Genomic DNA, 22,395 nt, shown 5'->3' with positions numbered 1-22,395 from the left:
CCTGCCACAGCCATTTCTCAGAAATGACGTTCCAGCTGGTCTGAGCTGGGAGCTCGGGTGAAAGGCAGTCAGGGGATGGGTTCAGTGCAGTCCCAGGGCACAGCGCTTGTCCACACTGAAGGATGGACCCGTTGGAGACGGCTTCGGAACTGAGGCCGCTGTCTCTCAGTTCCTGTTTGCCCCTGGGATGCTCTTCCCGATGTCTCATGTTTCTCCCGTGATCTAAAATCAGCCTAATCCTGTCACGGAGGAAAGCCCTTGCTGCTCTGCAGTCTCTTACAGGAGTTGTTTGCGTTCTTATTAACTCTATAATATCCGGACACATGCCTGCTGTTCAGGGTTTAAATACTGTGTTTTCCACATTTACTGCAATGGTGATTCTTTTTAGCATCTTTGGAAAGGAGTTAATTCCCATAAAACAATATGAATACATATTACACAGGGGTTATTTTTGTCTATTTCCCATACACTTATCTTTTGGGATTTTTGACAACAGGCACTTTAAAGATACTTTGTTAACTTAAATATTGAATAAGTTAAACAACTAATTGGTTTGGGGGGTTGGCTTTTTTGTTATTGTGGGGGTTATTGTAGGTTTTTTGGGTTTTTTTTTTTTGGTTGATTTAGGGTTTTGTTTGTTTGTTTGTTTGTTTTGTTCTGTTCTGTTGTTTTGGGGTTTTTTGTTGTTGTTAGTTTTGGTTTGGTTTTTTACCCATTCTTAATCTTCTTTCTTCTCTGATTGGGAGAATACTTTGCAAATACAGCTATTTCACCAGCTGGTGTTATTCAGTATCATAATCCTCACTTTCTGCCAGATCTACTTTTTTTTTTTTGTTCATGTGGGGATTTTTTCATGAAGAAGTCAGTATTTTCATCAGTGGAGTCCTATTTGATGGGTGGTCCACAGGGCCTGTTTCTTCACTCTCATGGCACAGTTTATCCCTGGGGTATGCTGAGTGCTCACAGGCAGTCTCAGTGTGACACAGGTAACTGCTTGGTGGGGTGCAAGCGTGTTTGTTCACACTTAGCCCTGAACTAAAAAGTTTCATTGCCTTTGTTAAAGCATGAAGCTGAAAATTGTCCCAGGAGAACCCAAGACAGCTACTTGAAATCACTTTTAATTACTAGGGAAGTTTGTTGACAGTTTGTTTCTGTTCCCAATGCATAGCAATGTAAAAGTGATATTTTGTGATTGTTCTGGATTTGAAATACATATATTTTAGATGAAAACAATTTTCAATTACATGCAGAGGAATTCAAGTTCTCTCTTGCTTGCATTTCTGTGTTGAGAAGCTGTACCTGTTTTGTGACCTGCTGAGTCGTTAAATATTGAGGTGCTGGAGTTAAACCTCTGTCTCCACTGACACATTTAAGTACCTAGAAAAGAAATTTCTGGGTTTACTTTGCCTAGAATAAATCATGTCAAGCAGGCTCATTTCCAGCTCTTGGTTTTAGAAGGACTCCTAACACTCTCTCACATGGCCATCCATCTCACAAGCAAGTCCAGAAAAGCACAAATGGATGAGTACAGAACTGGCTGTAAACTGGACTGAAATATTTAAAATTATCATGTTGCTAACTTGGCTGGACACAGCAAGCAGAATTCTGCAGGAGTACCACAAATCTGATGTTTTTATTAAATAATTTAGATGGCAGAGCAAACAATGTTCTTGCCAGCCCCACTGGCTGGGAGGGGCAGGAAGTGTTGGAAGACAGGGCTAGGATCTCAACACACTTGGCCAATTACAGCAGGGGGAAAGGAAGTAATTCAAAGGATGTGCTTTCACTCTCTGCAGAACTACCAACATCAGAAATGCAGGTTGTGCACTTACTGCTCTGATAGCACCCCTGTATAACCTGTCGTGGTGGTTAGCAGGGATCCAAACCCAACAGGAACCAGCCATGCCACCACAAAAAGGGCAAATAGCACTGGGAGCTGCATAAAAAGGAATATTGTTTGCCAGGCAAATTAAGCCATTCTACTGCCATGCTTGGGGCTAGAAAACCTTCAGTCAGAGTATTGTATTCTGCTTGGGAGAGAGAGTTAGATGTTTTATGGTGAAGCATTGGAGAAGTTGGAGTGGTTTATCCCAGATAAAGGGGAGACACAGTAGGAGGGCCCTAAATATGTGTGCTTATGTCTAAGGGAGAGGACAATAAAGTCTTCTCATCAGCTGAAAAGGCTCAGTGGGCAGCAGAGATCTGGGTTAGATGTAAGAAACAGCTTTCTCAAGGTGTAGATGAAAAAAAGAATGAGAGAATAATATAGACAATGCCAGCCTTGGTTTCTGGGTTTCAAATGCAAATTGAACAAGTGTCTGTCAGAAATTACCTAATGCAATTGATCCTGCTTTTTGGGTGGGAGGAAGAAGGCAATTTCTGTCCCTGTTTTTCTGATATTCCTGTTTGGAGCCAAATACCATAATTTATGCATCTAAGTTAGATGTCTAAGTTATACACTGTCAAGACCAGCTAATTATCATCCCAAGACTCTTCCTTTCCATTTCTGTTTAATATATCATAAGTAAAAAAGTCTTAGTGATTAATAATTAATTCTAATTGGAAGCAGCCATAAAGTAGGCTGGCACTATCCTATGCAAACTTGATTTGTTCAAATCCATGTTTTCCAAGTCCTAAACTTCTTTAGATCATATATGGCAGCCCTGCAGCCTCTAACAAACTGATAACCTGGAGACCTGACTGCTGGACATCAGAATGACTCAGCCTAGTTAATAAATGCCATATTGGAACACCCATTTAACTCTACAGCAGAAAGGATGCTGCGTGAAAAGGGAAAAGGAGACCTCACACAAATATTACTCATTCACTCATTCAGAAAATGCTAAAACTCAGGCTCTGAACAGCCTTTGATATTTGACCTCTGTAGATGGCCTGTAATTAAGATTCTAATCCTTTAAACATTTTAATACACTTCAAGTTAATAGGATTAGTCACATACCTGAAGTGTGCATGGCTGGGGCTGAGCTATTGTTGAGCACAGCTGATTAAAAACTTGCAGACACTTTCTTGTGGAATATTGTCTTGTATAGTCTAAATCTTTTCCAAATAGTTCTAGTCACAAGTAATATCCAAAACTGAAGGTATTTAAGAAAAATAAAACTTATCCAAGTTTTTGCTTTAAAAATGTACACACAAAAAGAACAAATCTGTGTGAACTTTTTCAGCAGCACAAATCAGAGGTTTGAGAGGAGAAATGGGAGATCTGAGAGGCGTTGTATTGGTTTTCTGGAAGATGTAGGTTTCAATTCTCAGACTTTTGCAATTCTTTGAAAGCTAGGGTGATGTCAAACATGCACAGGATCAGACAGATCAGAGAGTTACAAAAAGGGGAAGAAGCATTCTCTATCCTGATTTGTATTTTATAGAAACATCGGTTTGGCTTAAAGGCCATAGTTGTTTCTTCCCTTGCTGCTAACGAACTAGCTGGGCTTGGGAATCCTGGCAAGCCCAGTCTGGATCAGTTCATCATATTGTAAATGTGTGTAGAGGTTGTGAGGAGTGAAGATAATTTGGGAAGCGAGTGAAGGCACAGGGAGGACACACAGCATGGAGGTTCCCATTTTTTGCAGGATGTCTGCCAGAAGAGGCTGGGCCACATCAAGGCACTGTGCTGACGTGTTACTTGTGCTAGAGCTGGGTTTAAATGCCATGGGGGCAGTCTGGGAACCCCAGCACAGCTCAGCATGGCTTGCTACTGCCCCATAAAATGCCCACAGCACACTTTTACACAGTGCTGTTGTTTCTCCCACTGGAGAAACACGGAGGTAAATCCCCTCTGCTGAGGGATGTGATGTCACAGGATTGTCATTTCCAGGAAAAGGCAGCGGCTTTTGTGGTTAGGGGTTTCCAAAGAGTGACATGCCACACACTGCAGCTGCAGTGCCATTCCCTGGCCTGCCTGTAACTCCTCTTGTAGATGCAGGGAGAGATTTTCCTCCACTCATCTCGAGGATCACAGTCAGCAGAATGAAGTCTGCATTTAGCCAAGTGTTCCTGCCAACTCTAACATGGACCAAAGAGAGCACGCACAAAAGTCAAAGAGCAATCATTGCTCTGTCAGTACTGCTGTCATACAGGAACCTGAGTCATACTAAAAGCCTCTCAAGGGAGGGCACAGTGGAGATACCAGAAATTCAAGCTGGAGCAGGGAAATTCTGATGAAAGCACCAGAGCAGTGATGAGGTAGCAGATAAGACTGCCAGAAAATAGCATCACAACCTTATAGACAGTAGCACAGGAGGAAACATAATGCCAAAAATGGGATGAAAACTGATGAACCACTAACTGCCTGTGAAGAGAGCCACACTAGGAAGTCTTAAAATAAGAAAATCATAATACAAAGAGGGTGGGAACCAGAAGAGGTGACAAGGTCTGAGTCAGAAGTAAAAAGTCAGTAAATGGAGATGAGAATAAAAAGGGGAAAAGAGAGAGGGATTAAGTTCTTACAGGATAAGGAGTTAAATCAGAACTGTCCCAAGAAAAAGCAGTGGTAGGTCAGGAGGACTGTCCACCCTGCATGGACTGATGCCATGCAGAGACACCACAGCAAGCATTAAAGGAACAACTTGGATCTCCTGTGCTCAAGAAGTACTAAGGCCCTGCAAATTAACTGGTGCAGTGCCTGGCTCAGACAAATTGTCCTGTCCCTCCCATCAGCTAAGGCCTCACTGGGCGTCTTTACACCAGGTTGCAAGGTGACTTACAGACATGCTCAGAAGATAATATCAGATACAACAAAAAAGTGAGGGCACTGGAGAGGTAAAGGGAAACTGGAAAAGGCAGGAAGGAACTGGAGGAACTGAGACTGAAGAGTTGTCAAGTACTAGCAGTGTTAAAGAATTTATACTAAAGGTTTAAATGATGGAAAAAAGCTTTCTTTCAATGCCCACATTTCTAGGAGAAGCAGTGTGGAGTAGAGGAATTTTTGTCAGATGGATCTCAGATAACATCCAGGAAATGATCTGGTAACTAATGCAAGGGAAGTCTTCAGTCAGCTGGTGTTCTTGCACAATTTTCTGGTTCGTCAGACTTAGAAAAATATTTAAACATACACACACACAGAGCATTTTGTTTGGCCACTCTGCTGGTCAGCATTGCTCCTGGGAGCCCTGTTTATCCAGCAGTATTCCTGCAGCTGGGAGGGCACTGCTGAAGCAACTGTGACACCCCTACAAGACAAGCACCAACTCTGAAGCCTCGACAAGCCAAGAAAGATTTTTAAGGAAACTTAATCCATATTCCTCCTTTTTTACAGAGTTTCTGCCTAGCTGATGTCCTCTCAGGGACGAGCTGGCAGCTGGGAATGCAGGAAGGACAGGGGCAGGTGTCAGGGTGTGCTTGGTGCTACTGGCCATTGCCCCCGAAGGCTTTTTCCTTTCAAACCACCACAATTCTCACTGTCACTGAAAAATGAAGAGTTGCTATGGGAAAAAAGAAGAAAGTACAAGTTTTTGATATTTTATTGACACATTCCCATGCCGAGGTTGGGGATGGTAATCACAGAACCATAGAATGCATGGGGTTGGAAGGGACCTTAGAGATCATCTAGTTCTGACCCCTGTTGTGGGCAGGGACACCTTTCACTCCACCAGGTTGTGTCAAGCCCCATCCAACCACTCCTGGACCACTTTCCGGGATGGGGAACCCACAACTTCTCTGGGCAAGCGGTCCCGGTGCCTCACCACCCTCACAGTAAAGAATTTCTTCGCGACATCTAATCTAAGGCTGCTCCCTGTCAGTTTGGAGCCATCACTCCGTGCCCCCTCACTCTGAGGCGTTTCAGGGCCGCAGCCGAGGCGGGCGGAGGGACAATCCCGGCCAGCTGTGAGCGGGGGGCGGCGAGAGGCGCCGGGCGGGGCCGCCCCGGGGGTCTCATAAGGCCGCTCCCGCAGCCGCTCTGGGCCCTGCCGTCCCGCGGGGCTCCCGAGACGCCTCTCGCCGTTCCCTCCTCTGGCCCAGCCCCGTTTCCCGTGGCGAGGCTCCGCCACAGGGGAAGTGACGCCGGCGCCAGGCGAGCTTATATAAAGGGTAGGCGGCAGCGGGCGGAAGCGAGCGGGGCCGAGCGGGCGGGGGGCGGCGGGCAGTGCGAGCGGGGCGGCTGCCGCAGCCCCCCGTGTTCCGGCCTGGCCATGGATTTCCACAACATTCTCGTGATGGCCTCGGAGCAGCAGGGGCTGAACGCGGTGCCGGTGAGCTCGGGGGCGGCTGGGGCTGCCGGGGGGCTCGGGGCCGGGGCGCGGCGGCGGCGGTCGGGCCCGGGGAGGGCCCCGCGGCCACGGGAGCTCCTCCCGCCTCGGCCCCTGCCGGGCAGCGCCCGCCGCTGTCCCTGCCGGGCCTTTCGCCTCGCCGGCCGGGGCTGCTCGCTCCTGGGGCTGGGAAAGCGTCGGTGTGAGGGGAGGGGGCGAGCGGGGCCCCTTCTGTCAACAGGTGCCGGCACCGCGGGCTGGGAGCGGGCAGCCGCGGCTCGCCCTGCTGCTCTGGCCGTGCCGGCATCCCTCCGTGCTGCGAGGGAAGGCAGTGCCCGAAAGCCGGCTCGCTCCTTTTGTTCGAGCTGAGAACGCGAGTCTGCCACGTCCCCAGTGCGAGCCGCAGACAAAGTGACAAGTTTCGGGTGAATGGGCTGCGTTGTCTGAGGGCTCTGTGTGCTCCGCGGAGCAATAAGGTATAACAGCGCTGTGGGGAGGGCTTGGCTGAGGGCTTTTGGTGCATTGATAACATTGTTCTGAGGTCTGTACTTCAGCAGTTTGTGATTTAGTTCAAGCTATCAGTAACGTGTGGATTCCGTGTGCAGTAACCCACTGACTCGCCTGGATGAAATCCGGCAGGAGGAAGGGCACGTGGCCTTTTCATACATTCACGTCCTGGGTTTCATTCCTCTGGGAGGACCCAAATTACAAGTCTTGAGTGCTTATTTGGATAAGAAATGTTTTCTGCTTGGTAGCCACCAGCTAGGGAGTCACTTTATGTTTGTTTTTCAGCAGAGTGCCAGAGTTGTTTCTGTGATTACTTTGCTTAAACCCAGTGTAAAGGAGGGGTGGTTGTTTTTTAGCAAAAACTGTGGGAAAACCAGAAAAAAACCTCCATACTCTCAATTGTACAGTGTCTTCATTTAGGTGGTGTCAGAACTAGTGAATATCTCAGTGTCTCTGTCATTAGTAAAACTTTGGTGATGTTCACTAATAGCCTGACCAGTTGATAATATGTACCGACCATATGGTACTTGTGAAATTAATCAGATTCCATTGAGGGGTTTAAAATCGTATAAAATCAACTTTTTTATATATATTTAGGCACGTTTAATTTGTCTCTGACCCTACATAGGAATCAGGTTCATAACATAAATTACAAAGTAACAAATGCAGAAATACTTTAGGGTATTTAAATTTAAATGCCTATTTGATTGGTCTTAATTTGTTTCACTAAGTTGCCACTGGGTTATTATAATTATTATTAATAATAAATAACAAATACAGAAATACTTTACAATATTTAAATGCCCATTTGATTGGTCTTAAGCTGTTTCACTAAGTTGTCACTGGGTTATTATAATTATTGTTTTAGATGTTTAAAGCTTCTCTTTACATTCTCAGTTTCCCCAACCAGCTTTACTGTGTGAGCCACTACTTTTTTTGTCACAAGTTTTAATCCATGATGATGAATTGATGAAATATCTGCCACAATCTCCATTGTGGATGTGATGATGGAGGGAGGGGATCCTACTTCTTGTGCAATGAATGAGGGTTTAGCTACTCTTTTTAGTGAAGTCAGCATTATGATTTGCTAATTCCTGATTAACTCATGGAGTGAGAGTGCAATTGAATCCACAGTTGAAACAGTTTGGTTTAGCACATTAGTGGTGCAGCTTTTAACTCTGCAGTTGGCCCCAGTCTCTGAGCAAAAGCAGAGCTGCACTTGGCACTGCTTGAAGCTATTTGCAGCTGCTGGGCTTTAAAAGAGAGCCCGTGGAGATTTTACAATCACTGGACATCTAAACAACTCCACTGTGTTAAAGCTAGTATATTAAATGTGTTTATATAAGAAGAATATAATTATTTTTAAATACTTTTGTTAAAAACACCATCTAGACTAATTACACATTTACTGGTGTATAAAATTACCAGGTTTCCAGAAATGTTAGTTCCTGTATTAACAAGCATATCCTCTGAATTTCTCTCTGAGAAGTTTGTTTTAAACTTTACAGTGCACCTTACTAAATGTTCCATGCCCTTGGTAATGAAAAACAGGGACATGAATGAGTAGTGTATATTCAAAGTATATATAAATACATATATATATACACTAGAACAGGTCATGTCTAGTTCAAAGTGGAAACTGCATAAAAACTCTAAGAAATAATGTGGCCTTGTATTGTAAAAGAGGGGCCTGGATAAAGCAGATATTACATCATGTCCCTGTAAAAACGAATCTGCTTGTTCATCTCCCGATGGAAATCCAGATTCAAAAGGAACATTGCTGATATCAGCCTTTTGGTGCCCTGTTAGTTGCATCAGGTTTTGTTTCTAAATAAAACAGTTCATATATGAACTACTGGCTAAGCTATTAATGATGTACTGCTAATCATCTTCACAGCAGTTGTGAGTAGAGCCCCAGGTTTTATCATCTAATATTCCATAGGGGTTTCATTGTTGTATTTTGTTACCTGTGTTCATATTAGCACTTGATCAGCTTTGCAGTGTGGTCTTGCTTTGACTAGACATGATAAGCTATGAGATTTAATGTTGACTTTAGAGAGGTTTAAATAGATTGTGTCACTCTTTTTGGTGAAATTGGTATACTTGGTTATGCCACGTGTTTCACATGATGTGACAAAGCACTTTCAGATATTTTTATTGTAGCTATTCTTTAAAATATGAAATTTTATTGCAGTTTAAAAAAAAAAGAAAACTCCAAGGATAGTTGGAACCAAGTCCTTCTTTTCTTTCACCTTAGTTTCTAATAAACTGTTAATGACAGTATAGCATCTCATATTGCTCCGGATTCCTTTTAACCGAGGGTGGAACTTTGGTGTACAGAATTTACAGAAACCCGATACAATTTAACCACAAAGCTCTGACGCAGAACTGAAAGAGCTCTTCATCCACGTCAGCACTTGTGAGGTCTCCCTGGAAGTTGGACTGATACAAAGCAGCCTCCAGTGAAGCTGACAGATACAAGTAGCCAGGAGGAATTCAGTATCTGTGAAGTGAAACACTAACAGAATCCCCGAGTTTGTTCAGAGGACCTTGCGGTACGGAGCCTGCCCATCGAATTCAATCTGCGAATTATCGAGCGTTTGGCACGAGAAATAATGGGAATGGCTGTGAAGTGCCGATTGCTGCTGTAGGACCAGACTGCCATCAATTGATGTGTGTGCATTTATTGTGTGCTTAAAACTGGCCTCAAAACCAGGCTAAAATTATGTGGATTGCATCAGCCTCCGCAGGAGGGAACTGCAGGATACACAATGTGAAATGTTGGCAGGGGTGAGGAGGGCTTTTGCCCTCAACTTGACTGACCTGACAGTAAAGTTCCAGACTGTCGAGGTTTAAATGCTGACTAGTAAAATTTCCAGCTTTTCCTATTCCTGATCTTTTTTTTTTTCTTCCTCCTGTGTGAAGCAACTTTTCATAGAAATCTGGATTTTTTTTTCCAGCTAAGGGTTCTGCTTGGGTATTGTGGAAGCAGTTGCAAAATTGGAAGAAAATAATTTTTGCTTTCTTAGGAATAAAATGCATGAACTTGTTGAATTGGTTTTGGGAGAGGAGAGCAGTGAGCTGATAAGCTGAGCGTTTTATCTTTCTCTTGGTAGGAGTTGTTAGAACCTGAAATGAAGCAAATTTAAACATGCTTGTTAGCTAGTATTGACTTTGTCACAAGCAGAAATTGAAAGCAGCAGTTGTGAAATCGCCGTGTGTGTATTCTAAGACAGTCTCACTGCAGAGTCAGCTGCTGGGAACCCCGTGGTGAATCTGTAGCAGAAGCTTTGGAAATACCAGTTCAGGATGAAGGGCAGAGAGGCCCCTGGGCAGTGGACACAAATGGCCACTTACAATGTGGGAAGCTGCCTTTTCAGGGACTGGCATTGCCAGAGGAGTGACACAAACAAGGATGAACTGTTCCTGGTGTTCTCAGAAAATTATACCCTTGCCTTTAAAAGACAGGTGTCTGCCAAGGAGGGCAGGAGCCTTTCTTGAAATGGAAAATGTAAACCCCCTCCCTCTGGATCATTATAATTTTGAAATTAAGGAGCTCTTAGGCAAAGATATGGGAATAGGCATAACAATTATTTACCAGGAAAATTTAAAAAAAAATGCAATAATACAAAAAACATAGAATATGAGCTGACACCCTGTGGGTGGGTCAGGGTGTTGGTAGCAATCTGATTAAATGGTGGCTGCAGTCCTGCAGTGACAGATGTGGTTCTGTTGAAGCAATGATCCTACAGAAGGGTGTCGTTTTTTCTTTGAAGGGCCAGTGGTGGTGTAGATGGGCCTCGTCTTCCTTTGGGAATTTAGTGGGAAAGGCTCCCCTGGTGTTCCAATTCTCAGATTTGTATCTAGGTAGGAATGGTTCCTCCCCCTGGGCAGAACATCTCGCCATGGGATGATGTAATTTTATCAGTCCTGCAGCAAGACTCAGTGGCCCATTTACAGCAGATATCTCCCTGGATGGAGGATGGGTCTGGAAGAGATAAAGAACACTGCCCCACAGACGTGATGGAGTACATAGTTCTGGTTACATCGTGCATTGCAACTTAAGGCAACCCTGAGGAATATCTGGGGGGAAACGGGGACTTCCCATTGGAGAAGGTTACATGTCTTGGCAGATGATAAGGAAGAAATGATCTGTTAAGGAAAGGCAAAGTGTTGTAACATGCTAGTGACAAACAGGCAAATAAAAGAATCTCCCCAGCCTGTGAGAGCCCCTGCAAGTTGCCTGCAGTGGATAACACAAGTGGAATTGTCTTTGCACTGCATGTGCAAGCCCATTGCAGAGACTGAGCTGCTCAGGTGCTCTGCTTGAGAACTGGGCTTGGCAGAATTGATCACTTGCATTGATCCTGCATTGCCACCTGTGTAAATATTGACCATTGTTAAAGGCAATACTACTACTGCTACTTCTGGCTATCTGTGTTTGGTCTAGGCCCCTTGGGACTTCATTTGGGTGCCAAAAAGTCTGCAATTATTTTATAAATTCTGTTTTATAGTCCAAGATTTGGTACTTGAATGCTGGCATCAAAGTTGCTACAACTCTATCAGGATCATGTGCCACGTTTTGCAGGAAGCCAGTGACTTCAAAGCAAATAATCACTGTTTACAGCTTGGAGAGTGCAGTGTTCTGGGAACAGCATGACCTGCTCTTTCCTAAAGGCTAAACATTTCTATTCCTCTGTTGATTTAACCAACTTAGCAATAGTCATTAAAAGCCAGACTGGTGCAGCTGCTGTTTGGATGGTATAGTGACGAGTGCTGGCTTATTTGGCCTGCTTTACCTGCAGTCTGATGCATATTCATTTGCACTGCATATAAAACACTTCATTGGTGTTTGCAGAATGAGTGTATGGTTCAGTGCTTTTAGAAAGGCTACAGTTCAGCAGGTTATTTTATGCTGTTACTGAACAAAAGTGAGCAAGACTCATCCATTTTTCTGTACTATTGCTGATACTCATTTATGATTTTTTTTGCTGTATTTTCAGTTGTTAGTCAATATTAAGAAATGCTACTGATTGGAAATTTTAATTTAAATTTTGCAGGATTTGTCATGTTAACAGCAGTCAGAAATGAGCTTGTCTGTCCTGCTACTTTACAAACCTGCTCCTGGATAGGGCTGTTAGTCACAGTGCAGCAAAACAAAGCCTGAAAACTGCTTCCCCATCACTTTTATTCTTTATAAAGTTTCCCAATAGAATAGATCAATCTACATTTGTCTCTGCTGTTTAGCAGTTTCCAAAGGTGCTCCTTAGGCACAAAATCATTTAGGCTGGAAAAGATGCTTGAGTACTGCACAGTTTTTAAAACAGAGTTTTCAAAACTGAGGGCACAGTTGAAATGGAATAATTAAATGAAGCTTTGCTGAATTAGGTTACCAATGGCAAAATATGATGTGTTTAACTTAGTAAGATAATTTACAGGGACATCATTATACTAAGATGAGTATACTGCAAAGTACTGCAAATGATTTCTAAGGTACTAATTTGCTTCAACCTGTTTCTGACAGGATTTTGACTGATAATGTGTGGATTGCTTTGCCTCCCTGTCTGTTCCAGTTCAAATGGAGTAAACCAGGTTTCTTTGGGACACAGAGCCATGGGCTACATTTGAGCAAAAGCTGAGAGGCACTGCTGCATGGCAGTTCAGGAACTGAGCAGTCAAGTCCTGGAACTCTTTTGGTGCAAACAGGAAAATCAGTTCTCAGGTTTGGTAAACTTCCTTGTGTAGAGGTGAAACTCAGTAAATGAGCTTGGCTGCAGCGGGTCTTTAATGTGCTGAGGTGACAGGGCAGGTTTGAATATGCAATGTGTGTGGATGGTGCACCTTAGTAATTGTGCTCTGCTCATTTCAGAAACTGCTTGAGAAGACTACAATGGCTAGTATTGTAGGTGCCCTTCTTGGAGCCAGTTTTGGATGCAGCTTACAAATGAGCCTCCAAACCTTGCTTCTTAGTGCATGTGTATTCCAGCTAATTAATGGCTTTGCATGTTAGTAATTACAGTAAACCAAGATCCATTCATGTGCTGCTGATCAGTGAATCAGAAATGAGAATGAAGGCTTGCATTGTGTGATATTGATGCTTATAGGGAGTTAGGCTGCCAGCCTGCCTGATTATTGCTTCTGAAGCATTTGGATGTAGGTTTCCTTACCAGATATTTTGTTTTGATTATTTTAGTTAAGTTTCATAAGGCTTTATGAGGACAGAAACATATGTATAGAAATGCTGACTTGTGTTGCTCTTTAGTGATACTTTTTTTTTGGGGGGGTCTTTTTTCACATCTCTTTCATTTGGTGAGAATCTTAATGTCTCATGTGGGAGATCTGTTGGCTTACTTTTGAAACAAAAAACCCCACCCTCTCAAACCTCAGTTTTGGATTGGGGTTTCTTTTATTTCTAAATGTATTCTGCTTTCCTTCTGCTTTCTGGGTTTAACTGCCTTCTATTGTATTTATCTTTACAACTGTCTCTCTGATTGCTTTGTTTTTTCTTCTGTATTTTGTTTGTGGGAAGAAATTTAAAAAAATGTCTCTATTTTTCCAGTTTCAGGCACAATCTGGTACATTTGTGAAAGGCAGTGTCAGAACAGGTGCAGCACACTAGTGCAAATGGTTGGTATAGGACCCAGTAAGAGGCACTTGGGCACTTAACATTGATTTAAGTAACCTTTATTGGATATAAGAGAAGCAAAAAAGGGGGTAGCATAGATAACTTTGCACCTGTTCACTTGCTGGAACCCCAGGTTGAACAGCACTTTTAAGCATGGCAAGCTGTGCAAGTCTTGTCTGTGGTGCATGTAATCAGTGCTGTAGTCTTTAGAGCTTTTGCAGGAGGTCCTGGGACGTTCATAGTGCAATTTATCATTTCCTCTGCCAAGTAAAAGGATGTTCTATGAAAACATGCAGCTTCACCTCAGGATATAATGAGAGATAGAATCACAGACTAGGATCCATTAGTGGTGATCTAGTCCAACTCCCCTGCAATAGGCAGGGACATCTTTAAACAGATCAGGTCACCCAGAGCTCTGTCCAACCTGACCTTGAATGCTTCCAGGGATGGGGGGGGGGGGCTGCAGCCTCTCCTGGCAATCTGAGCCAGTGTTTCCTGTTCCCCTCAAACAACTTCTGGTCAGAATCTGCCCTTTTAGTTTAAAACCAATACCCCCTGTCCTGTTGTTACTGTCTCTGCTAAAAACTGTCCCCATCTTTCTTATAAGCTCCCTTTCAGTTCTGAAGGGCTGCAACCAGATGTCCCTGGAGCCTTCTCTTCTCCTGGCAAGTTACACCATGTGCAAGTGCTGTAATTGCCGGGTGAGGGCTGTGTGTTCTCTCACAGTTAGTGCTGAGGTCACACTGGTCTCGGGTGATAAGTAGAGTTTCAGGTCAGCTGGTGTGTGGGTCACTAACTCCTTGATGTGCAGCAGTATTGTGTTTAGGGTCACTGCCAGCAGGAACTAAAGTCAGTATTGTTGGGTTTACGTCAGCCTATTTATTATGCTGGTAAAGTCCGTTCCAGCTTTTGGAGTAATTACATTTTTTAAGTTGATTTATCTATTTTTGCTGAATTAGGTAGCCTGAAACTGAAATGAGTATCTACAAGCAAGCTAAAAATGGAGCTGTAAACCTGCAGTCTGGAATTTAATTGACTCTGGCAGCTTGGGCTGTAGTTTGCTTTTGGCTCCTCTTGGTTAAAGACTAAGGCTGCACTGAAATACTTTTATTCCATTACTAATGCAGCCATTGCATTCTTTATTAGTCCAGTTCATTTCACTCATTTTGTTTCCCTACCTGTCTTCTGGTTTCCTGTTCATTCCTTCCAAAAGCTGAGCGAGCCCTGTTGTGGATGTATCCACATATTCTGGATGTATCCATGTGAATGTATCTCTCTCAAAAGATAGGCAGCAATGAGATAAAGTAAATGTTCTGAGATAAAATAATGATTTGACAAATCACTGGAATTTAACAAAGTTCAACAGGGGTTGGACAAGGTTTAATGCAAAGTTAATTTTATTATTTTATTAATGGAAGAAACCTACAAAAAAGAAGGTTGAGTTCAAATCCATTCATTTACAAGCTCATTTAGGGTAATTCTCAGGGACTGGCAATGCAAAGAGCAAGAAGCACAGTCCTGTTGAGACATAAGGTTCTGTGTGGACTCCTTGCTTTCTAACTCAGTTTGGAGTGGCTGGATCCATTCTTAGTCTCAGGCTTGGTCAGTGGTATATATCTAATGGAATTATCCATACAGTGTTTGTAATAATATGGGCTGGATGGTTTAGTAATGTTTCATAATACTAATGCAACATCCTCTGTCACCTGCTGAGGATCTGTCATGAGTAAGGAATCTCTCCACCTTGGGTGAGGAAGGATCTCTTAGTTTCAGGTAAGGAATTTCTTACCCTGAGAGGCATCCCTGCTCAAGGGCTCTCCTGGCATCCAGGTAAGCTGCACTTCAGGCAAAGCTCAAATCAGGCTCATCCTGAAGGCAATATTTATAGGGTGAAGTGGTTGGCTGCTGGCCAATGGTATAGACAAGATAAATGTCCTTATCTTAGTGCTGATATCTTGTTCTGGACTTTGGTTACCTTGCTCTTCTGATGGCTATGAAGAAAAAAAAAAAAATTTCCAGACACATCTACTCCCTTGGACCAGGCACTTTCTAGCTTGCAAGTTTTTCCTGAGGATTTGGGGCTGGTTGCTCAGCCTGAAGGTACAGCTGTGAGTCAAATGTATCCAGCACAACCCTCAGTTTCAGTGGGAATTCATTGTTTACTCTGTACCAGCTCTGTGCTTAAGTCAAGTACAGGACTGTTATGCAACACCTCAGTTATTGAAGATGGATTTTTTTTCATTTCTTAACTCTTCTGACATATTTTTTTGTTCTTTGCAGAAAAGGTACAGTTTGGCTGTTGGTCCTCCCAAAAAAGTTCCCAAAGTCAAAGGTGTAGAGTCTGCAGCAGTGCAGGCATTTCTCAGACGGCAAGAAGAAGAAAAGAGAAAAAAAGGTAAAAGTACAAAATATCTCCTATGGCGGCTTTAATTTATTCTTTGCTATTTGTCACCTTATTCAAATTTCTTGCATATACAGCTACACATCTGTTTCTGGAATGTATGCATAGATCTGATGCTGAGAGGGAGCTAGCACTAAGTAAGGGCTGGGGACATTTGCTTGCTTTCCTAAGGGGTTAAAACATTACTCAGTTACATTAGAATTTATGGCTGGAGGTTGAGATAGCAGTTAAGGTGAAGAGCAAAAAACTATCTCAACTTTCGTTAGCTTAACTTTGAAAAGTTCATCTGTGTGAAAAAATGGAAAGAGTTGCCATTGTTCTGTTTCAATCTGTATTGTTCTGTATCAGTCTGTATTGATGCACCAGATTAAAGAGTCTCTGAGATGTGATTTCTCCATTTTTATACTTCCTTTAAATAGTCTATGGAATAAACTAGTACTGCATTGCTTTTGATGTTAATGTTTTGTTAAAGGTAACCAAATCTGGTGGACTGGATGGCCCAGGTTATTCTTCCTCTCCTGGACCAGTCATGAGTCTGTTCCTTAATCCTGTTGCCAGGTCCAGAAGCAAGACTAAGCACAAATTCCACATGGGGCATGCTGGTACACTCTGGGCTGTCACAGCCCTTGACAACAGAATAACACAGACAAGGAATGGTACCTTTATAGGCACCCAAAATATGAGTAGCCTGATCCATTTTCTAGGAATTTTACATTTTCTGAATCTTCTTGGTAGTTAACCCCTACTCCTTGGTCTGTCCAGTATTTTGTATTTGGATGTCTCATTCACCAGCTAATTCATCCAGACTCTTGTCAGCAGGTCACAGACACAAGATAGAGAGCACACTCATGCAGACAGCAGCTAAGCCAGAGCAGTAAGGATACAGGACAGACTGTGGAGATAGGGCACAGGGCTCTATCAGACTTGTGTAATGACCAGCTGCTTGTTTATCTGCATTCAGCTGCGTCTGTGTCTCCCTTTTATCCCTCTACACACACACACTTAGGCTATTTTCCAGTTATTATCCCCCCAATACTCTTATTCTCTCCCCTTCCTCAACTTCCTTTAAACATTTGATTATAAGTTCTGTATAGTCTCAAGATTTTCTTGCTCAGTCTCAGAACTCCCTCCACTACACAGAGATCCTATAACTTCTGTACCTCCTTATACAAAGGCTCTCCACAATTTTCATAACATCCTGGAAAGCTGCTTCCCTCAGAAAGCCTTAGTGGGTTTTGTTAGAGCAGCATTTCACTCAATTGTTTGCCATTGTTGGAGCAGCTGACACAGGAGGGTCGGCTTGTCCTGTTGGCAGACCTGGGGTCACTTTCTCATCTATTTTGGATAGCTATTAACCAGATATCCCTAAGTTGCTGTCCTAAGTGGTTTGTTAGTTTGGAAAATACTGACATAAAAAGTAGTGCTTTTTGTGTAACTTTGACCTGGTTTTCTTGCAGCACTGGAAGAAAGAAGGAAGAAAGAGCAGCTCTTGGCGAGGCGCATTGAACTGAAACATGACAGAAAGGCAAGAGCTATGGCCTCACGAACCAAGGATAACTTTTATGGTTATAATGGTGTTCCTGTTGAAGAGAAGTCTAAAAAGAGGAGGGCTTGTGAGAATGTTGCTCAAGCTCCAGAGGCTGAGTATGCAACAGAAGATGAAACTGAGCAACTTGAATACAGTCAGACGGAATCTGAGCACGAGCAAGAAGAATATGAAGAGAAACCATCCAAAGCTGCAGTGAAACCAAAGGCACCTCCCAAAAGTGCACCTGCACCTCTGAACTTTGCAGAGCTCTTGAGGCTTGCTGAAAAGAAACAGTATGAACCAGTGGAAATAAAACCAGTGAAAAAGGTTGAAGAGAGGCCCAGAACAGCAGAAGAATTGAGAGAGAGGGAGTTTTTGGGACGCAAAAACAAAAAAGTAGAAATGCATAAGAAAAGTGAGAAAGAGATTAAGCCTACAGGGATATCTAGTTCTTCAAAAAAACTGTCTTCTCAAAAAGCATCTGTAAACACAAAACTTAATAAAAGCTCTGCAGATAAACATTCCACATCTAAAAGCAGTCTATCTGTTTCTATGGGTAGTGTTGATAAGAAATCCAAAGCACCAGCATTGACTGAAAAACATCCACGGTCATCATCTTCTTCCAGACTTGATCAAATGGAAAAAGCCTCACAAAATGGTTCCTTAAAAAGCTCTACTGGTAGCAGTCATAATAAATTACCTGTCAATGGTATTAGAAAGTCCGGCTCAAGCTCTCAGGTGCCACCCTCAAAACCCATGGCCAATGGGGCTCAGAGAATGCCATCTGTGAAAGAATCCAGCCTGAAAAAGCCTGCCCATGGAAAACCAGGAAAACCTGCAGCTCTTCAACCTGGAATCAACTCCAATGCAAAGCGATCCGGCAGCAGCTTAGGAAAAGGAGGACCTGGGCATCCCGGTGGTGGTTCAGGTGCAGGACCGGGACGATCAAGCAGCAATTCTGGCGTGGGACCGGGAAGGCCAGGAAGTGCTTTAAGCTCAGGACCTGGGAGGCCTGGCAGCAGCTCAGCCACAGGACCTGGGAGGCCTGGCAGCAGCTCAAGCACAGGACCTGGGCGACCGGGAGGTGGCTCAGGCGTGGGACTGGGAAGGCCGACGGGCGGCTCGAGCACGGCACCTGGGCGCCCGGGCAGCAGCTCAGGCGTGGGACTGAAGCGCCCGGGCGGCAGCTTGGCCGCTGGGCCGGGAAGGCCGGGCAGTGGCACAAACGTAGGACCGGGGCGAGCGGGCAGCAGCCTGGGAACAGGACCAGGAAGGCCAGGAATCAGTCCAAGCACAGGAGCCAGGCAGCCAGGCAGCAACTTGGGCACTGGCCCAGGGAGGCCGGGCATCAGCACAAGCGCAGCAGCTGCGCGACCAGGCGGCGGCCCGGGCGCAGCTGGGAAACCCAAGTGCACTGTGGTGTCAGAAACCATTTCTTCTAAAAACCTCGTCACGAGACCTAGCAATGGACAGATGAATGGAATGAGACCTTTTCCAGGGCATAGACCTGTGCTGCATCCACAAGGTATGCATTTGTAGAACAAAGCATTTTTTCACTGTTGTGGTTTAACTCCAATGGGCAACTAAGTAGTGTGCAGCTGCTTGCATGCCCTGTCCCCTGGTGGGGAGAAGAAATGGAAAAAACCCAAGTGAAACTCAGATAAGAACAGTTTAATAATTGAAATAACATTAAATATAGCAGCTTTTAATTTATTTTACTTATTTTTACCTATGCTTGTAATTTTTAAATACAGGTGGTGTGAAGTATCACATGAAAGAAAACTAAGCAGCCTGTGATGGATACTGGTATATGAACGCTGTTAAAAGAATTGAAGGATTTGCTTCCAGAATTGCCTAATAGTTGATCTGGAAAACTTTGTTGTGTCTTAAATAACAGATGCTTGAAGGGCTAGATGAAAAATCACTCAAAGGTTTTACATTTCAGTGTTTTGGCAGATTTATCTTATCAGTGACAAGCTGTTCTAAAAATTTGTTTCTGATCAGGAGCAAGCAGTGTGGAGTGTAGTGAATAAGTGTCTGTAAAGTCCAGAGCAAAGAATAGATATCTGCTTTCCTCAGGATGCCATTGCTGATCCTGATAGGTAATCTCCTCTAGCACAACTCAGGAAGTATCTTCTCTTGCTGAATTTCTAAGAAATGCTGGTTAACTTGAGGCAGAAGTTTTCCACAGTGAAGCCCAGAAAATGGCTATGCCCAAGGTATAGCAAGGAGAAGTACTGTTAAATTAAAATTATGTTCATGTTATTAGTTAATGATTTTATTGTCTCCTGTCATTTAGGTCTTGGAAGACCACCTATTAGTTACAAGAGACAAATAGATGATGATGATGATGATGAATATGACTCTGAAATGGATGACTTCATTGAAGATGAAGGGGAATCTCAAGAAGAAATATCAAAACATATTCGGGAAATATTTGGCTATGACCGGAAAAGGTAAGAGAAGTAACAATTTTAAGATATTGCAGAACAAGCAATAGAACAAGTAATGATTCTTCCTAAGAAGGGATATTAATTCATTTCCTATTTTTTTAATATGCTACAAACTGATATTTTATTTTCAGGTACAAAGATGAAAGTGATTATGCCTTACGTTATATGGAGAGCAGCTGGAGAGAGCAACAGAAAGAAGAAGCTAGGAGGTATGCATGGATTTGAACTTGGATACAAATTGTAAAGTTTGTTTATTTCTCAAGTCATAGGGCTAAGCTAGCAAATATCCACTCTGCTTTTAACAGCAAGCCTTACAGTTTTTTATAAGAAAGCTGAAGTAAAAGATGGAATTCATACAGCCAGTGGTGGATGCACTATGTAAGTTGTGTCTGTCCTTATCTTTCACAAATCTGGCTTGTTAAGAACTAATAAAAAGCAAAACTAATTAATTTCAAAAAAAAATTTTAAATTATACGTTTCATTTGAAATTCCAAATTCTTTAATTGGTCCCAAGCATTACAATATTCTGCTAGTTTGAAGTCTGGACTTTTTTTTGTTTTTATCTATACATATGTGTATGTCTATTTCTATAGAAGTAGAGAAAGTATGCTGACAAGCTTGTATAGTCACTGATATAAATTATGAAGGTGATATTTTCACGTTGGTTTTGACCTTTGGGCCTGCAGAATTCTTATGAGATAAGCTAATTCTTTGGTTTTAAATAAGTGATGGGAGACAAGCTTTGTGAGAGTTATAAGGGTTTTCTATAGAAAATGCAAATATTGGAATGCATGGAGTCACCAAATTCTTTGGTTCTATATGGTTATTCAGATTTTGCCTTGAACATTAGAAACTTGCATCTTTGAACCTATAGTCAGTGTCCTTATTCCTCCTGGCTCCTGAGGAATATCTGCAGCCCATGGAACACTATAGTCTGTTAAGTGGAGTTAGGAGAAATGAAGGCAATTTTTAAGTAAGATTGCTGTTAACCAAACTGTTGACATCCTGGAGTGAGGTTTTGCAGGGTTGAAAAAAGCTGCATTCATTCTATAATTAAAGAAGACCTGATATGAAATTATTCTTCAAATCACCTGTAGTATTTTTAGCATTGCTTTTTGGGCATGTAGAAGCAAAGCCTCAAGTGTCCTGAGTAGCAGTGTAAAGGATTTAATCTTGCTTGGCAGCTTGAGACTCGGTGTTCAGGAAGACTTGGAAGAGCTGAGACGGGAGGAAGAAGAGCTGAAACGCAAGAGACAGTCGAAGAAGCTGAGGACGCGTTAAGTGACTCACGGTGTTGGCTTTGTTCATGTTTCTGCTCCCCTCTGCCTCCATACATCTCTTACTCTACTTCAGTTCCCATTTGCTTGTTAGCGGGCAAAAGAATATTTAAAGGGATTAAAGTACTGAAAAGCAAGGCTTTAGCTTGACTTAAATAAGATATTTATTTTTAATACTTGCCAGGGTTGTTTTTTAATGAAGAAATTAATGCACTAATGCATATTAAATGGAATAAAATGAATAGATGTTTCCATTGATTAAACCAGTTCAAGATGCCAGCAGAAATATTGACTAGCTATGCACTGACTTGGAACTGTGTGGGCCACGTACCAGTAAACCAATTTTGCATTCACTTGAAAGAAAGGAATAGCGTTCTTGTTCCCTGATATTTCTTGAGACTTGGAGAGATTGCTCTGTATCCTGCCCCATCTCCCAACCTGAGCCTCAAAGTGTTAAAATGTCATCTTCTGCACAGCAGTAGCTTGGGTGTAAATTCAACCACAGCCCACAGGTGTTTAAGGCAATAAAGTGCTGCAGATCTTTAGATTTGAGGACCCATAAAAATAATTTGAACTTCTTTATTTCTAAACAGAAAAGTGCATGTCATTTGCAAACCATGCAGTGATGGATATAGCCAAAAGATTATGTTGGCTTTTACTCTGTCTGGAATTCCAGTGCCAGTCTAATTCAGTATGAGAAACACACACCCTGAAAACAGAAATTTCTAGTGTTTGTATGTAACCTGTGCTTTTGAGCTCAAGCATATGCTTGGGAATTCTTCTCCTGCCCTGTAAATTTTTAGATTTGTTTAACAGCTACTGCTGCTTTACAAACTGTGTTTTTTCTTGCATTAAACATCCGATGGTTAAATTATTTAGAATGTGAAGCAGTCATTTATCTGATTAGATTTACTGTTCAGAAAGAACATCAGAATTAAGTTCTGTTAGAATGCCATTTGCAGCTTTTCAGTATTAACATCATGTTAACTAGTTAATACTTGTGATTGCTTTCAGCAAGCCAAAAACCTAAAATAATATGTATAGCAGGAGCCTTAGTTCAGTTACTTACCTTAATGCCCATATTTGCACATTATTTTTAACTATGCATTTAAAGACTGTTTGTTTCAGTAACTGAATTTGTTTATAATCAGCACAGGGTTCATTAAGTCGACAGAAGTTGCACGGAGACCTGAAGGTCAAATCTGGTGTTGCATCCACTTGGGTTTCCCCAAGTTGCCCTTCAAAGCTCACCAGTGTCACTACTGAGCTTTGCCTCAAGCTCCAGGACTCCATTGGTAGCATCTGCATTCAGCTGCTTCAGGCCGTTATGTTTTAATGCTGGAAATAGGTTAAGAAGTAAAAAAAGGGCTTTGGGCATTGGTCAGGGGTGGGGAAAAA

The 22,395-nt window shown here is 42.7% G+C and overlaps 1 protein-coding gene across 1 annotated transcript; it reads left to right on the top strand.

Moving 5' to 3' along the window:
- The first annotated feature begins 6,081 nt into the window (after window positions 1–6,081).
- On the top strand, window positions 6,082–21,871 carry SPTY2D1 (SPT2 chromatin protein domain containing 1). Its single transcript, XM_054276147.1, has 6 exons — window positions 6,082–6,209; window positions 15,619–15,733; window positions 17,197–18,792; window positions 19,567–19,723; window positions 19,852–19,929; window positions 20,905–21,871. Exons 1-6 carry the CDS (start codon window positions 6,150–6,152, stop codon window positions 20,999–21,001), a joined length of 2,103 nt encoding a protein of 700 aa, XP_054132122.1. The 5' UTR covers window positions 6,082–6,149; the 3' UTR covers window positions 21,002–21,871.
- Window positions 21,872–22,395: the final 524 nt, after the last annotated feature.

Source organism: Melozone crissalis, unplaced genomic scaffold (assembly GCF_028551555.1).
Source record: "Melozone crissalis strain CALT ecotype California unplaced genomic scaffold, PUWL_Pcris_2 ptg000018l_1, whole genome shotgun sequence".
Lineage (NCBI taxonomy): Eukaryota > Metazoa > Chordata > Aves > Passeriformes > Passerellidae > Melozone > Melozone crissalis.
Note: the sequence above shows the minus strand (reverse complement) of the source record. Positions and strands in the feature narration are given on the sequence as shown.